This window comes from Ranitomeya imitator, chromosome 10 (assembly GCF_032444005.1).
Source record: "Ranitomeya imitator isolate aRanImi1 chromosome 10, aRanImi1.pri, whole genome shotgun sequence".
Taxonomy (NCBI): Eukaryota; Metazoa; Chordata; class Amphibia; order Anura; family Dendrobatidae; genus Ranitomeya; species Ranitomeya imitator.
In genome coordinates, this window is record NC_091291.1 from 63404122 (window position 1) to 63423076 (window position 18955).

The 18955-nt window shown below is 47.2% G+C and overlaps 1 protein-coding gene across 3 annotated transcripts in view; it reads left to right on the plus strand.

The window, feature by feature from the left end:
• LOC138651327 (C-Jun-amino-terminal kinase-interacting protein 4-like) overlaps positions 1–18955 on the plus strand; it is an 834119-nt gene that overhangs the window by 436736 nt on the left and 378428 nt on the right. For all 3 annotated transcript variants that reach the window (XM_069741428.1, XM_069741429.1, XM_069741430.1), the window contains one exon: positions 13085–13215. In XM_069741428.1, coding sequence (XP_069597529.1) covers positions 13085–13215 — 131 coding nt within the window. The remainder of the gene's footprint in view (positions 1–13084; positions 13216–18955) is intronic.

An 18955-nucleotide genomic window follows, 5' to 3' on the forward strand; every position in this document is an offset into this window, starting at 1 on the left:
GCACAATCCTGCTGACAGATTCCTTTTCAGCCAAATCACACTAGGAACAAATTCCACTCACAAACTCTTTCATAGTTGCTGTATCAGATGATTTAAAGGGAACCTGTCACCCCGTTTTTTTAGATTGAGATATAAATACTGTTAAATAGGACCTGCGCTGTGCGTTACTATAGTGTATGTAGTGTACCCTGATTCCCCACCTATGCTGAGAAATACATTACCAAAGTCGCCGTTTTCGCCTGTGAATCAGGCTGGTCAGGTCGGGTGGGCGTGGTGACATCGCTCTTTTCTTCCCCAGCTTTCCGTTGGTGGCGTAGTGGTGTGCGCATGCCCAAGTTCCGAATTCCCTGCGCGCACATGAAGAAACAGCGCGCGATCTGCGCTGTTATCCCTTTCATCGGTGGGGGCGGCCATCTTCCTGGGGCCGCGCGTGCGCAGATGGAGTGCTCTGCTGCACGGGGCTTCAGGAAAATGGCCGCGGGATGCCGCGCGTGCGCAGAAGAGATCGTGGCGGCCATTTTCCCAAAGCCGAGATGCAAACTTGGCTTTGGGAAAATGGCCGCCGCGATCTCTTCTGCGCACGCGCGGCATCCCGCGGCCATTTTCCTGAAGCCCCGTGCAGCAGAGCACTCCATCTGCGCACGCTCGGCCCCAGGAAGATGGCCGCCCCCACCGATGAAAGGGATAACAGCGCAGATCGCGCGCTGTTTCTTCATGTGCGCGCAGGGAATTCGGAACTTGGACATGCGCACACCACTACGCCACCAACGGAAAGCTGGGGAAGAAAAGAGCGATGTCACCACGCCCACCCGACCTGACCAGCCTGATTGACAGGCGAAAACGGCGACTTTGGTAATGTATTTCTCAGCATAGGTGGGGAATCAGGGTGCACTACATACAGGTCCTTCTCAAAAATTAGCATATAGTGTTAAATTTCATTATTTACCATAATGTAATGATTACAATTAAACTTTCATATATTATAGATTCATTATCCACCAACTGAAATTTGTCAGGTCTTTTATTGTTTTAATACTGATGATTTTGGCATACAACTCCTGATAACCCAAAAAAACTGTCTCAATAAATTAGCATATCAAGAAAAGGTTCTCTAAACGACCTATTACCCTAATCTTCTGAATCAACTAATTAACTCTAAACACATGCAAAAGATACCTGAGGCTTTTATAAACTCCCTGCCTGGTGCATTACTCAAAACCCCCATCATGGGTAAGACTAGCGACCTGACAGATGTCAAGAAGGCCATCATTGACACCCTCAAGCAAGAGGGTAAAGGCCCCTTCACATTTAGCGACGCTGCAGCGATACCGACAACGATCCGAATCGCTGCAGCGTCGCTGTTTGGTCGCTGGAGAGCTGTCACACAGACCGCTCTCCAGCGACCAACGATGCCGGTAACCAGGGTAAACATCGGGTAACTAAGCGCAGGGCCGCGCTTAGTAACCCAATGTTTACCCTGGTTACCATGCTAAAAGTAAAAAAAAAACAAACAGTACATACTTACCTACAGCTGTCTGTCCTCCAGCGCTGCGCTCTGCTTCTCTGCTCTCCTCCTGTACTGTCTGGGAGCCGGAAAGCAGAGCGGTGACGTCACCGCTCTGCTTTCCGGCTCACAGCCAGTACAGGAGGAGTGCAGAGCGCAGCGCTGGAGGACAGACTGCTGTAGGTAAGTATGTACTGTTTGTTTTTTTTTACTTTTAGCATGGTAACCAGGGTAAACATCGGGTTACTAAGCGCGGCCCTGCGCTTAGTTACCCGATGTTTACCCTGGTTACCAGTGAAGACATCGCTGGATCGGTGTCACACACGCCGATCCAGCGATGTCTCCAGGGAGTCCAGCGACGAAATAAAGTTCTGGACTTTATTCAGCGACCAACGATCTCCCAGCAGGGGCCTGATCGTTGGTCGCTGTCACACATAACGATTTCATTAACGATATCGTTGCTACGTCACAAATAGCAACGATATCGTTAACAATATCATTATGTGTGAAGGTACCTTTAGACCCAGAAAGAAATTTCTCAACAAATAGGCTGTTCCCAGAGTGCTGTATCAAGGCACCTCAATGGTAAGTCTGTTGGAAGGAAACAATGTGGCAGAAAACGCTGTACAACGAGAAGAGGAGACCGGACCCTGAGGAAGATTGTGGAGAAGGACCGATTCCAGACCTTGGGGAACCTGAGGAAGCAGTGGACTGAGTCTGGTGTGGAAACATCCAGAGCCACCGTGCACAGGTGTGTGCAGGAAATGGGCTACAGGTGCCGCATTCCCCAGGTAAAGCCACTTTTGAACCATAAACAGCGGCAGAGGCGCCTGACCTGGGCTACAGAGAAGCAGCACTGGACTGTTGCTAAGTGGTCCCAAGTACTTTTTTCTGATGAAAGCAAATTTTGCATGTCATTCGGAAATCAAGGTGCCAGAGTCTGGAGGAAGACTGGGGAGAAGGAAATGCCAAAATGCCTGAAGTCCAGTGTCAAGTACCCACAGTCAGTGATGGTGTGGGGTGCCATGTCAGCTGCTGGTGTTGGTCCACTGTGTTTCATCAAGGGCAGGGTCAATGCAGCTAGCTATCAGGAGATTTTGGAGCACTTCATGCTTCCATCGGCTGAAATGCTTTATGGAGATGAAGATTTCATTTTTCAGCACGACCTGGCACCTGCTCACAGTGCCAAAACCACTGGTAAATGGTTTACTGACCATGGTATTACTGTGCTCAATTGGCCTGCCAACTCTCCTGACCTGAACCCCATAGAGAATCTGTGGGATATTGTGAAGAGAAAGTTGAGAGACGCAAGACCCAACACTCTGGATGAGCTTAAGGCCGCTATTGAAGCATCCTGGGCCTCCACAACATCTCAGCAGTGTCACAGGCTGATTGCCTCCATGCCACGCCGCATTGAAGCAGTCATTTCTGCCAAAGGATTCCCGACCAAGTATTGAGTGCATAACTGAACATTATTATTTGTTGGTTTTATTTGATTGGATGGGTGAAATATGCTAATTTATTGAGACAGGTTTTTTGGGTTATCAGGAGTTGTATGCCAAAATCATCAGTATTAAAACAATAAAAGACCTGACAAATTTCAGTTGGTGCATAATGAATCTATAATATATGAAAGTTTAATTGTAATCATTACATTATGGTAAATAATGAAATTTAACACTATATGCTAATTTTTTGAGAAGGACCTGTACACTATAGTAACGCACAGCACAGGCCCTATTTAACAGTATTTATATCTCAATCTAAAAAAAGGGGTGACAGGTTCCCTTTAAATAGTTGCTTTTTCCTTAGCTGCGATACAAAATGCAAATCACTGCAATATCTGCAGGACATATTTTCCACACTATGAACGACATAAAAAAAAACAAAAAACTATTGCAAGATTTCATTTCACTCCATGTGGATTTTTTCTGTTATTTTTCAGTACACTTTATGATAAAATGAATGGTGTCATTCAAAACTACTACTTGTCCAAATATTAAAAAAAAAAAGTTCTTTTGGAAGAAGGGGAAGAAAAAAAAAGAAAGCTTAAAATCAGATCTGAATAATATCCGGGTTTTTAAGGCTTAATGTCATCTTAGGTGGTGGATGTTATTGCAGTTTTTGGTTTTATCTTTTTTTGTTTTTTTCAGCCTTTGTTAAACCCATGTGCTTTTTTTTTACTTTTATTTCTTTGTTCTCCTCCAAAGCAGATTGAATAGTGATCTGAAAATTCCAGTAAAAAAAAAAAAAAAAAAAATATATATATATATATATATATATATATATATATATATATATATATATATATATATATATATATATATATATATATATATATATATATATATATATATATATACACACACTGTGTGCAGAATTATTAGGCAAGTTGTATTTTGATCACATGATACTTTTTATACATGTTGTCCTACTCCAAGCTGTTTAGGCTTGAGAGCCAACTACCAATTAGGTAAATCAGGTGATGTGCATCTCTGTAATGAGGAGGGGTGTTGTCTAATGACATCAAAACCCTATATAAGGTGTGCTTAATTATTAGGCAACTTCCTTTCCTTTGGCAAAATGGGTCAGGAGAGAGATTTGACGGGCTCTGAAAAGTACAAAATTGTGACATGTCTTGCAGAGGGATGCAGCAGTCTTGAAATTGCCAAACTTTTTGAAGCGTGATCACCGAACAATCAAGCGTTTAATGGCAAATAGCCAACAGGGTCGCAAAGAAGTGTGTTGGGCAAAAAAGGCGCAAAATAACTGCCCATGAATTGAGGAAAATCAAGCGTGAAGCTGCCAAGATGCTATTTGCCACCAGTTTTGCCATATTTTAGAGCTGCAATGTTACTGGAGTAACAAAAAGTACAAGGTGTGCAATACTCAGGGACATGGCCAAAGTAAGGAAGGCTGAAAAACGACCACCTTTGAACAAGAAACATAAGATAAAACGTCAAGACTGAGCCAAGAAATATCTTAAGACTGACTTTTCAAAGGTTTTATGGACTGATGAAATGAGAGTGACTCTTGATGGGCCAGATGCTGGATCAGTAAAGGGCAGAGAGCTCCACTCCGACTCAGATGCCAGCAAGGTGGAGGTGGGGTAAGACCTACTGCCAGATTCTGGAAGACAACTTCTTCTAGCAGTGGTACAGGAAGAAGACGGTATCATTCAAGAAAAACATTATTTTCATGCAGGACAATGCTCCATCACATCCCTCCAACTACTCCACAGCGTGGCTGGCCAGTAACGGTATCAAGGAAGAAAAAATAATGACATGGCCCCCTTGTTCACCTGATCTGAATCCCATAGAGAACCTGTGGTCCCTCATAAAATGTGAGATCTACAGGGAGGGAAAACAGTACACCTCTCGGAACAGGGTCTGGGAGGCTGTGGTGGCTGCTGCACGCATTGTTGATCGTAAGCAGATCAAGCAAATGACAGAATCTATAGATGGAAGGCTGCTGAGTATCATCATAAAGAAAGGTGGCTATTTTGGTCACTAATTTTGGGGGGTTTTGTTTTTGCATGTCAGAAATTGACACCAAAACTTTTTCTCCACTTATGGTTAGTGGTTGGGTGAAGCCATTTATTGTCAAGTTACTGTGTTTTCTCTTTTTAAATCATAATGACAACCCAAAACATCCAAATGACCCTGATCAAAAGTTCACATACCCTGGTGATTTTGGCCTGATAGCATGCACAGAAGTTGACACAAATGGGTTTGAATGGCTACTAAAGGTAACATCCTCACCTGTGACCTGTTTGCTTGTAATCAGTGTGTGTGCATAAATGCTGAGTGAGTTTTTGGGATCCAGACAGACTCTTGCATCTTTCATCCAGCCACTGATGTTTCTGGATTGTGAGTCATGGGGAAAGCAAAAGAATTGTCAACGGATCTACGGGAAATTGTAGTTGAACTGTATAAAACAGGAAAGGGATACAAAAAGATTTCCAAGGAATTGATAATGGCAGTCAGTAGCGTTCAACTGTGATTAACAAATGGAAAATCAGGGGTTCTGTAAAAACAAAACCAGTCAGGTAGACCAAAACAAATGTCATCCACGACTGTCTGAAAAATTTTTGGGATGCAAAGAAAAACTCACAAATAAAATCAGCTGAAATACAGGACTCTCTGAAAACTAACAGTGTGGCTGTTTCAAGATGCACAATAAGGAGGCACTTGAAGTTAAATGGGCTGTATGGTTGAGTCGACAGAAGAAAGCCATTACTGCACAAATGCTACAAAATATCTCACCTACAATACACAAAACAGCACAGAGACAAGCCTCAAAACTTCAGGAACAAGGTAATTTGGAGTGATGAGACCAGAATTTAACTTTTTGGCCACAATCATAAACATTACATTTGAAGAGATGTCAACAAGGCCTATGATGAAAGGAACACCATTTCTACTGTAAATCACGAAGGTGGATCGCTGATGTTTTTTGGATGTGTGAGCTACAAAGTGTTATGCAGTTAGAGCTTGGGAAAACTACAAAAGGTGAACCCACTGGACAGCAGCAGCGAACCTCCCCAGGGCGAGGGGATCAGGTGGACCACCCCCTATACAGGGAGCGTTGGGGGCAGGCCCAGGGGAGACTACTGCAATGGTAGCTGGTATTCAAGGAAATAGAACACGGGAATAACAGCGGGAGACAGGAGAGACAAGGTGGGAAGAACGGCAAGGCAGAGAAGCTGGAAAACAGGTAAGGAGTTTGAGACACAGCCTGTTATAGTAAAGAGACGGAAGTCCAAGGGAAGATGGGAAACAAACCGGCAGACAAGGCGGAGACACAGGAAAACAGACGAGGTGAAGATACCAGCAGGAAGGCAACGCAAATACGCAGGTACACTGACGAGACGGAAACACAGGCAGACCGGAGCTGAAAGGAAACACAGAGAAGGACAATGGTCAGTCAGGAGCAGACTAGCTAAGGAGAACGGGAACGGAGGGCTAGCTGCAGACAGAATGCAGAGGAACACAGGGGCCAGAGTCACTTGCAAGAAACAAATGATAATCGGGCACCGCCAAAAGGAAGAGGCAACCTGATATGTAGAGTGGCAGTGTACCTTCCGTGTCAGGGTCCTCCAGAGGCATAGAGAGGAGCGGAAGGAGCTGCTGAATCAGAGAGCGCTGTGTGCGTGTGCGCAGTGCGACCTAGTGCGCGTGTGCACCCGAGGGAGAACAGAAGATGGACGACCGAGCAGAGGAGCGGAAGCAGGAGAAAGAACAGAAGCGTGCTGGGATGCCGTAGAATGGTAAGTATGAGGAGGCACCTGGGACAGCGGCGGAGGCGGCGAGACAAGCGGTTGTGGCAGCGGTGACATAACAGTACCCCCCTCCTTACATCCCCCCCTCCTAAGACCGGAAAGAAATCTAGCCAGTATTCGAGGAGCCTGAATATTCTCCCGAGACTCCCAAGATCTCTCCTCAGGACCAAAACCCCTCCAATCCACCAGAAAAAAGGTCCTCCCTCCTTAATTTCTTCATAGCAAGGATGTCCTTAACTTCAAAAACACCATTAGCAGAGACAGGCTGAGGTGAATAAGCAGTAGAGGCATGGAACTGGTTAAGGACAACTGGCTTCAGGATGGAAACGTGGAAAGAATTGGGAATACGGAGTGAGGAGGGTAACCTCAACTTGTAAGAAACATCATTAATGCAGCCCAAAACCTCAAAGGGACCAATATAGCGGGGACTCAACTTATGTGAGGGAATCTTTAAGCGATCAAACTTGGAAGCTAACCACACCTTATCACCAGGATAATACAGTGGAGGATCTAAGCTCCTCTTATCTGCTTGTCTCTCCACAGCATATGTATTAGAGAAGGTAGTTTCCGGAAATAAAGTAAGAATCCATCGTTCCACGAAGTCAACTCAGGTTATTTCCTTCAGCTCTCTCTGGCAATCCGATGATACGGATGTTATTGCGCCTCAGCCTATTTTCTAGATCATCCTTTTTTTGTACGCATGACTCTAATTTTTGTTCTAACACTCTGATACGCTCAGGCAAAGGCGCTGTTTGTCCTCCAGATTCGAAATTCTATCCTCCGCTTGTCAGACTTTCACTCTTAAATTTGACATATCATTGTGGAGGAGTCCCAGGTCAGTTTCAATCTCCTCAATTTTCCCTGTTAGGCTGGGGTCACATTGCGTTTCGGGTGTCCGTTTAACGGACTACGTTACACCGCTGCATAACGCAGTGTAGCGTAGTCCGTTAACGCCGCCATTGCTAGTAATGGCGAACGGATCGCTAGTGCACGCCCACATTGGGCGTGCGCTAGCGATGTGCCGTCATTGGAGTGATGGACCCGAGACGCTGGCTGCATCTGCGTTAGCGTGATGTAGCGCAGGCACTTGCGCTAGCAGCAGCCCGTTAGCATATGTGCTGAACGGGCTGCTGCTAATGCAATTGACCCTAGCCTTAGGGAGGCTGCACTGTCCTGGATAGCAACCAGCAGTTGTGCGGACACCTGTTTCAAAGTGAGCTCTCTGTCCATATCCTCTGATTCCTGAGACATTGATGTCTCTACCTGGGTTGTTTTATTTGAGGATTGCTGCTTGGTCATTAGATTATTGCCTGTTGTGAATTCTGTGGCTGAATTCACTTCTGTGGTCACAAGTGGTATTGCAGTCTCTGGGCTTCCTCCCTCAGGTGTTTTGGTGAGCTCGTTGGCTGCCTTGCTATTTAGCTCCACCTGAGTCTGTCTTCCTTGCTCCTTGTCAATGTTCCAGTGTTGGATCTGAGCTACTGCATCTTTCCTTGGGCCTGCTGCTCTGCTAGATAAGTGCTTCTAGTTTGTTTTCTGTTTTTTCTGTCCAGCTTGCTATTAACTTTTGCTGGAAGCTCTGAGAAGCAAAGGAGTGCACCGCCGTGCTGTTAGTTCGGCACGGTGGGTCTTTTTGCCCCTTTGCGTGGTTTTCGTTTTAGGGTTTTTTGTAGACTGCATAGTTCTCTTTGCTATCCTCGCTCTGTCTAGAATATCGGGCCTCACTTTGCTGAATCTATTTCATTCCTACGTTTGTCTTTTCATCTTGCTAACAGTCATTATATGTGGGGGGCTGCCTATTCCTTTGGGGTATTTCTCTGAGGTAAGTCAGGCTTGTATTTCTATCTTCAGGCTAGTCAGCTCCTCAGGCAGTGTCGAGTTGCATAGGTAGTGATAGGCGCAATCCACTGCTGCTTATAGTTGTGTGAGGATAGATCAGGTACTGCAGTCTACAGAGATTCCACGTCTCAGAGCTCGTCCTATTGTTTTTGGTTATTGCTAGATCTCTGTATGTGCGCTGATTACTGCACGCTGTGTTGCCTGATTGCCAGCCATAACAATTGCCCCTGACATAGGTCTTTAGCTTATCAGCTGCAAATTGCGACTTGAAAGGGCTCATGATGCCTACCCAGAGATATATGTATAATAAAAGGATAAGTCCTGTGGCTGATTAATCAGTATGCTTTCAAAAGTTGTTAGTAGTGGTTCGGAAGTCAACAGAGAAAAAAGGGGTTACAGAGTAATTTCTTTATTTAATTTGGTTGCAAAAAATGTGCAACAGGCACAATTTCCAGAATCGGCACTAGGTGGCAGCAGTATGCCACAATCATTGAGATCATAGGATTTAAAGAGTTAAGAGCTGCGGTCGTTTTCATAAAGATGGCCAACGGAGTGCTTCCCTTCCGGCCCCAAGCCACTCACTGCAGCATATGATGCAGACTGTTCCCCGGATGCTGCCGCACTCCCTGCCTCCACACTCCCCCCCCCCCCCCCCCCAACCCCCTGTGAAGATCAATCAGTAGCCGGGGAGCACCCGCCAAGACTCAGACATAATCGGTGCAGGTATGTGGACCATACCTCCCAACTTTTGAAGATGGGAAAGATGTATAACATTTGCGGTGCGCAACATGTGCCGCGGCAAATTTTAGGCCACGCCTCTGACCACACCCTTTCATAACTACTCACACCCATATCCACGTCCCAACCACACCCATTTAGCACTGATGATCACACTGTTTCATAAAGAATAATTATAAACAAATAAATATGGCCACACAGTGCTCCATACTGTATAATAGCCACATATGATTATCAATACTGTATAATGGCCACACATGATGCTCAATACTGTATAATGACCACACATGAGGCTCCATACTGTATAATGACCACACATGAGGCTCCATACTGTATATTGGCCGCACATGACGCTCCATACTGTATAATGACCGCACATGATGCTCCATACTGTATAATGGCCACACATGATGCCCCATACTGTATAATGACTGCACATGATGTTCCATACTGTGTAGTGACTGCACATGATGCTCCATACTGTATAATGCCTGCACATGATACTCCATACTGTATAATGACCACACATGATGCTCCATACTGTATATTGGCCGCACATGATACTTCGTACCATACAATGGCCACACATAGCTACTCCTACACACGCGGCTGCACTCCGTACACTTTGCACACGGCTCCGATCCGTACACATTCAGCTCCACTCCATACAACTCGTACACATTCAGCTCCGCTACATACACCTCATACACACATGGCTCCGCTTCGTACACCTTGTACACATTCAGCTCCGCTCCGTACACCTCGTACACATTCAGCTCCGTTCCATACACCTCATACACATTCAGCTCCACTCCATTCCCTTCGTACACATTCAGCTCCGCTCCATACACTTCGAACACATTCAGCTCCGCTCCATACACTTCATACACATTCAGCTCCGCTCCGTACACTTCGTTCACATTCAGCTCCACTCCATACACCTCATACACACACGTCTCCGCTCCGTACACCTCGTACACATTCAGCTCCGCTCCATACACCTCGTACACATTCAGCTCCGCTCCATACACCTCGTACACATTCAGCTCCGCTCCATACACCTCATACACATTTAGTTCAGCTCCATACACCTCATACACACACGGCTCCGCTCCGTACACCTCGTACACATTCAGCTCTGCTCTATACACCTCTTACACATTCAGCTCCGCTCCATACACCTCATACACACACGGCTCTGCTCCATACACCTCGTACACACATGGCTCTGCTACATCCACACTGTAAACATTTCCTACCCCACACACAAGGCAGCTTACTTACCTCATCCAGCAGCACCATGGCAAGATGGCAACCAGCACAGCCGAGTCCTGCAATCCACAGAGGTCCCGATCATGTGACCCCTGCTCCTCGCCTCCTGTGACCTCCTCACAGGTCCTGTGCGCACGGAGCAGCCAATATGTGGTGTGCCGTGCTCAAGCTGCTCTGCGGGTGCAGGTATGAGGCTGACTGCCTGATATTGCAGCACACCTCCCAACCACTGCGGGACAACTAATGTCCCGCCCGGGATCGCGGGGCTGACTGTCCAAATTGGGACAGTCCCGCTGGATCCGGGACGGTTGGGAGGTATGATGTGGACCAAGAGGGGAGGGGAGGGAAAGGGATGGAGAGAACACTTGGAGCGCTACGACCGCGCTACACCGAGACCCTACGCTGGGGAAACACCTCACCTCACACGTTCTCACCACTCTCCCACCGTCCCCGGATGTCTAGGCAGTCTGAGCCTTCCACTGCCCGCGATGGAGATGGCAATCCTCGGCCTCTCCTGCATCTCCGACTCTGCGCAGTTAATGACGTCTGCAGGTCCGGTCCATGGGATCTCCTACCACCATCGAATCCTCCGGTCCCTCTCTTCTACCAGCACAACTCCAGGGTTGGGGGAAATCCCTTTGCCGGGAGGGTACTTTTAGGCCACTTGGGCTGCTTAAATTGGTAAATTAAGGATGTAATATTAGCCCAGGAGCAGGTGCCACACGAGAACACATCTGTCGTGCTAGCTGTCAAGGCCACACACCCCCAAACCATTTTACTTTCACAAGTGCCCTGTGCTATGTTTTAGCAGAAAAGGTTCTGTCAGTTTGAAATAGTAATTAAGAAAAATCTATCTTGTCCAGATCAATTTCTTCTGCTGTTGTGCAAATGGAACAGACATAACAGGTAGAAATTATACGCAATCAGCAAGGTAACCTCAATAAAGGAGTGGTTCTGCAGATGGTGACCACAGACCATTTTTCTGTTCTTATTCTTCTCGACTGTTGTTTTGGTCACTTTTGCATTTTGTCATTGCTCCCACCCCTAGAGTTACAGCAGCAACCCACATAAGTTGCTCAGATAGGGCAGCTCATCCTGGATGGCACATCAGTGCAAGCTGTGGCGAGAAGGGTAGCTGTGTTTGTAAGCACAGTGTCCAGAGTATGGAGCAGATACCAGGAAACAGGCCAATTCACCGGGAGACGTGGAGGGAGCATTGGAGGGCAACAACCCAGCAGCAGGACCACTATCTCCTCCTTTGCACAAGGAGGAACAGTGCCAGAACCCTGAAAATTGACCTCCAACAGACGACTAACATTCATGTGTGTCTGCTCAAAATATCAGAAACCGACTTCATGAGTGTGGTATTTGGGTCCGACATCCACAAGTCGGTGGTGTGCTTACAGCCCAACACTGTGCAGGGCATTTGCCAGAGAACACAAAGATTGTCAATTTCAACATTTGTATTCTGTGATCTTCACGGATGAGAGCAGGTTTACACTGACAGACTTGAAAGAGTATGGAGACTCCGTGGAGAATGTTCTGCTGCCTGCAACATCCTCCAGCATGACCGGTTTGGCAGTGGGTTAGTAATGGTGTGGGGAGGCATATCTTAGGAGGGATGTACAGCCTTCCATGTGCTAGCCAGAGGTACTTAGGATCTCATCACGGTACCAAATGGAGTCTGAGACTCATTGTTGGATCATACGTAGGGGCAGTGGGTCCTGGGTTCCTTCTGATGCATGACAAAGCTAGGCCTCATGTGGCTAAAATGTATCAGCTATTCCTGTGTGATGAAGGCATTAATGCTATGGACTGGCACAACTGTTCCCCATACCTGAATCCAATTGAGCACATCTGGGACATCATGTTTTGCTTCATCCACCAGCGTCATGTTGCACCACAGACTGTCCAGGAGTTGATTGATGCTTTAATCCAGGTATGAGCTGAGATCCCTCAGGAAAGCATCTTCTGCCTCATCAGGACCATGCCTAGGCATTGTATGGAGGTCCTACAGGCACATGGAGGCCACACACACTACTGAGCATCATTTCTTTGTCTTAAGGCATTTCCACTGAAGTTGGATCGGCCTGTAATTAGTTTTTCTACTTTGATTTTGAGTAGAATTCCAAATCAAGACCTCCATAGGATTTTTTTATTTAACTTGATATTTTTTATGTTTTATTGTTCTCAACGCATTCCACTATGTAATGAATAAAGATTTTCAACTGGAATATTTCATTCAGTGATATCTAGGATGTGGTATTTCCGTGTTGGTTTTTTTTTTTTTTCGAGCAGTAGGTATGTATTGTGTGTATAAATAAACACAAACGGCTAGATATTGTATAGATAGATATTGTGTATAAATTGATAAATATATATTATTTTTCTAGGGATATGTATGTCTTGACAATAATTTTCACAACGATTTTATTTTTCCATCCTTCAAGGTGGATATACCTGCTGCCCAGAGAAAACGATTCACTAGAGCTGAGATGGCACGTGTACTAATGGAAAGAAATCAGTATAAGGAGAAACTTATGGAACTCCAAGATGCAATTCGCAGAACAGAAATGTTGAGGTAAGTGTTATAAAGGAAGTGAAATGGTGTGCTAACCCTGCTGTGGAACCATGAAAAAATATCATTGCTTTGGTACCATGGGGTCTATATGACCTCAGGCTCAAATTCGTCATATTTCATTAAAATTAACATGCTGACTGTTCAGAATAATCAAGTTTTATTCTGTCATCATTTCAGAACACAGTTATGAAATCAAACGTAACTTTGAAGTGATTTGTCATCATCAAACACAAACTGAAATTTATACCAAAATGCCTTACTCATAACTAAAGTATTCAAAATCAATTTGTGGATTTTAGTAAAAACAATGAAAACGAATGATCTGACACTAAATTTAGCCCTTGCATTCACTGCATGTCATAGTGCCTGTCACGATAATGTACAAAATGTAATATGATTTTGTAGCTTTGCCTGTTAGCACCATACTGTGGGCTAACCCCCCCCCCTCTGTGTGTTTCCTGTTTGCGGAGATGTGTATGTGTAGATCCCAAACCCCTCATGCCCCTCCCAGAAGAATTTTAGCGACCGCTTTAGCTGCAGTGGACAGTTGTGCCAGCTAGAACTGGTCTGATATCCCTCCCAAGACAATGTGGTTCTTTGTTTTGTTATAGTGAGATATTGAGCCAACGACTTAGGCTAGGAAAATAATATGTCCATTTTGCGATTCTCCATCGGCGGATCTGTCAGCCACTGTAAGCAGGAGCTTCTAATTCCAGCAGGGACAAAGTATGGATTTCCCCGGAACTGTGTGTCCCAACTAGCCCAAATTTGGTTCCATTAGACAGCCAATTTTAAAATAAGCTGACTGTTGTGTGTGTTATGATTCTGACATGTTTGGGAACAAAAATACAAGAATTATAAGAATTGTTGGAGAAAACTGTACAGCTGAAAAGATAGGAGGGTCTGGGTAAACCAACTCTTTTAGCGATGTCATGAGGCTGCAGTTTTTAAGTGACTCCACTTTACCCAGCCTTCAGTCTGAGTTTTTTGCCTGAGGAGCTGTACTATGCACTGGGACATCTGGGCACTGCCTGCCAGCATGGTTTGCCTGCAATGATCTGAGAACATGTGAGTGTTACTTTTTCTCATTTAATCCTGTTATGTTATAATTACCTTGTACATATTTTCAATTGTCTCATATTGTAACATCTTTATATACCTTTTTATAAACACTGCCTTGTCTTTCGTAGTAAAATATCTAAATTACTAGTTTTGTTCTCCTGTTCTAAAACCTACCCTAAGTCTTCTGAAGGGAATTATGCTACTGTTTTGGGTTAGCTTCAGACCCGTTAAATCGAAGATGGTGGCAGCATACCTTCTTCTATGCTTTTGGGAGTCATTGTAGCGACGGTGGCATTGATAATTATTGTTCCAACCTGAGTGTGAGTAGTTATATCGCCTCGCTACAGCGTGCCCAATAGCCAGTACAAAGCAGGCAGCCTTTCTGGTAACTAATTACATTAGGTGCAGTACCTAATCTGACCTGAGGGTAAGGGGGGCACCAAAGAGCTGCAAGCTCAAGCGGAACTGTAAAGTGGGATATACATAAATCCCTGCAGCAGTTTGTGGTATATTGAAGAGCAGTGGGATAACTAAAATAAGCCCCTGCTGTAAACTGATAGGCCAATAGCCTTGTGTGTGATTTCATCACAGTGTAGCAGTGGAGGGATAACTAAGATAAGCTCCCTGCACATGTTATAGCCGTCTGTTGGCCTAAAGTCACCCCGATCTGTGACGTAGAGGTGACAGTCATGGTGTGAATCGTGACATATTGGTGGCAGCAGTGGGATCTTGGAACATTAGTGATCATTCCTCTCACTAAAAACTTGCAAAGTTCTTGCGAGACCTCTGCACAACTAAGTTTGGAGAACGGACTCAGTGTTTCTTAGTCCTGAGACAATTGTGTGTACTTGTATTTATCCCCTCCCTTTTCTTTGTTTTTCTGTCCTATCTTTTATTTGGCAACCATGGTTGTGCTGGGAGAAACCTTTTATAAGCAACAGACCAGAGACACCCTTATTGCCTTATGCAGGTCACAGCACATTGACTTTGCAGGCGAAAACAAAGCCCAACTGGTCTCAGATCTGGTGCAATGGGAAGCCGCTCTAGACCAAGCCAGGCCACAGAGCCCAGAGGTCGCAGAAGCCAGCATGAGCAGAGGTGGTGCTGCAGCAGAGGTTCAACCACTGAATGCTGGCCCTACTTGCAACCAGGAGAGCACAAACCTCTGCCTGCAGCTGACTCTGCAACAATGCTCCGCAGATGACACAGAGAGACGTCTGCAGCTGGTCCTGAAATTCGAAGAGGCCCAGAGCCGAGCGGGAGGCTGAGAGAGCCGAGTGAGAGGCCCAGCGAGCCGAGCACCAAGCCCAGCGAGAACATGAACTGGAGATGCTTCGGCAGGGGGGATGCCCTCCACCGTTCAGAGCCGTAAGCCCAGCAGCGCTCAGATACCGAAGCCCCGGCCCGATCACTTATCTGTTATGGAAAAGGACGGGGACTTGGAGAAAGCCTTTGAGAAAGCCTGCACACAGTACCAGCTGCCTACAGAAGAATGGGCACGATACCTGACCCCAGGGCTGAGAGACAAAGCTCTGGAGGCGTTTGCTGCCCTCCCTCAAGAACAAGATGGTGACTGTGAGGCCATCAAGCAGGCCCTCATAGCCAAGTACCAGCTTACATCTGAGGTTTACCGTAGAAAGTTCCGGGACCTCCAATGTGGCCCACACGACAGATACGGCAGTGTGGTGCATGGACTCAGGACCCACTTTAACCAGTGGATCCAAAGACTGTTAGTGACCACCTTTGAGCAGCTGGGAGACCTGATGATCAAAGACCAGTTCTTACATCTTTGCCCAGCTGAGGTGCGACAGTTCGTGATGGACAGAGAACCCAAAGACGTGACGAAAGCAGCGCTGATTGCCGATGCCTATGAGGCCAACCGTAGATCGGAAGTGCGGAAGCCAGTAACCACCAGCTGGAGAGGGGTAAGCCTGCAACCAACGCCAGTACCCCTGCCAGCCAACACACCAGAGGTCCTGTCCCTGTGACCAACAGCACCAGACCTACCACCGAACCTTGCCAGTGTTTCTTCTGCAAGTGAACTGGCCATATCAGTCCCTACTGTCCAGTCAAGCAGGAGAACCCCCCAGCCAAGGCCCCCGGGCTAACGCAGCAGTTCTTTTGGTGGGTGGGGTGGCTGGGAGAGTGTGACAACGTACAGCACGTCACTCTGGGAGGCCATGTTGCTAAAGGCCTCAAGGACACCGGGGCTGAACGGACCCTCATCCGACCCCAACTGGCAGCCCCTGAAGAGATAATTTTGGGGAAAACCCTAACTGTCACTGGGATTAGGGGCATCAGCTGTCCCTTGCCAATGGCCGGGTATATATTGTTTGGGGTGCTGGAGCGGTGTAAAGAAAGTGGGGTTGTCTGATAATTTTCCCACTGATGTTTTGTTGGGGACTGATTTGGGGAGGATGGTTGCATACTACGTGCCTGACACCCCTCCCCCATCTGCTAATAAGGGTAACGTTAACCCTGATGAGGATGATGATGATGGAAAATCGCATGTGTTACCATTTTTTTCCCTAGGATTGATGGTGAAAATGTTGTACCTGTGCCAACTGAACCTGATAATGATTTTTCTGCAAAGGTTAATGTGTCCATAGGTACAGGCATGCTCAGCCACGTCGCTCTGCGGAGTGAGACGGCTGGGTAACCCCTAGAAGGGGCAAGCGTCGGTGCTACAGGAAATGGGGAGATGCATGGGAACCGTGAGAAAGGTGATCCCATGAAATTGACCAGTGCCACAAAGGAAGGTAACTGGTCCATAAGTAGCACTGCCCCTGAAGTGTTGGGGGTGGATGGGGAGGTATAGCCCATAGCAGCGCCGGCTGATGGGTCTGTAGAAATCCCCAGGGAGACAGCCTACGTAGCTGCTGTCACCCGCAGTCAGAGTGCCCGGAACGCAGATAACTGTCTGCCTTCCGGACTCTCCTCAGTCATCGTTGGGACTGAACCAGAGGTAGACCCAGAGCAGATCCCAGAGGGTTCCCGTGGGGAAGGGACCCTGACATCGCTTCTGGCTTCCCCTAGCCAGGAGTTTCAGGCCGCTCTGCGCGCAGATGCGAGCCTAGAGAGTTTGAGACAACTCACCGAGATGCCGACCTCCGTGACTGATAAGGAAAGGGTGTTCTGGGAATGAGGAAGGTTGTACCGGGAGACAGTACCCGTAGAATCGCAAAAGGAGTGGTTGAGGGAAAGACAGCTGGTCATCCCGCAGCAATTCTGGGGTGAGTGGTTACGGATTGCCCATGAGATCCCGCTAGCTGGACACTTTGGGATCAGCAAAACAAAGGCCCGGCTGTCTCAACACATCTATTGGCCTAAGATGGGGATAGATGTGTCAAACTACTGCCGCTCCTGTGTCACCTGTCAGAGTTGGGAAGGTGGGGCCTGCTCTTAAGGCTCTCCTGATCCCTTTGCCAGTGATAGAGGAGTCTTTCCAGAGGATCGCGGTGGACATTGTGGGCCCGCTGGCCGCCCCCAGCAGCTCTGGAAAGCAATACATCCTTACTGTGGTAGACTACGCTACCCGGTACCTAGGGGCAGGAGCTCTGTTGTCAGCTAGGGCAGATAAGGTGACGGATGCCCTGTTGGCTATCGTTTCACGTGAAGGATTTCACAGGGAGATGCTTACTGATCAAGGGACCCAATTTATGTCTCGCCTAATGGAGGCTCTCTGTAAGAGAATGCAGGTGAAGCACCTGGTATCGAGTGCGTATCACCCACAGACCAATGGCTTGCGTGAACGCTTCAATGGTACCCTCAAACAGATGCTACGCATGCTGGTTGAGTCCCAAGGGCGCGACTGGGAGCGGTACCTCCAACACCTGCTATTCGCTTACCGAGAGGTTCCGCAGGCCTCGATGGGGTTCTCCCCCTTCGAGCTACTGTATGGCAGGTGAGTCTAGGAACTCCTTAGGTTGGTAAGGGAATCCTGGGAAGAGGAGCCGAACCCTTCTGAAGTGTCCATAGTGGAGTATGTCCTGCGCTTCCGTGAAAAGATGCAGACCTTGACGCAGTTGGTGCATGACAACAAGACGCAGGCTCAGGCTGACCAGAAGCAATGGTGCGACCAGAACGCCCGGGAGCGGACCTACCACGTGGGTTAAAAGGTGTGGGTGCTAGTCCCCGTGCCAAAGGATAAGCTTCATGCAGCCTGGGAGGGCCCGTACGTCGTCCACCAACAGCTCAACCCGGTCACCTACGTGGTCACACTTGACCATGCTCGGGGTAGGCGAAAGGCCTTTCACATCAACATGATGAAGGCTCATCACGAACGTGAACCTTTCGTCCTACCGGTCTACAGCTTGCCCGAAGACGGGGAGGAAGACACCCTCCTGGACATGCTGGCCAAAGCCAAGGCTGGTGTGTCCATCGAGGACGTGGAGGTAAGTGCCTCACTAACTGAACCCCAGCGGTCGCAGTTGCGGACCAAGCTGGAATCCTTCTGGGTTGTGTTCTCCAACCGACCTGGAAGGACTGATTTAGCAGTCCACGAGGTGGACACCGGGAATCATGCCCCACTACGGTGAACACTGTTGTGAATTCTGTTGTCAAACTCCCTCCTGTGGTCGTGAATGGTACTTCGGCGAGTTCTGTCCATGGACTCCCTCTGGTGGCTGTGAGTGGAGCTGCTGCTTCTGAGGTTCCTTACACAGGTGACGTGGTTTAT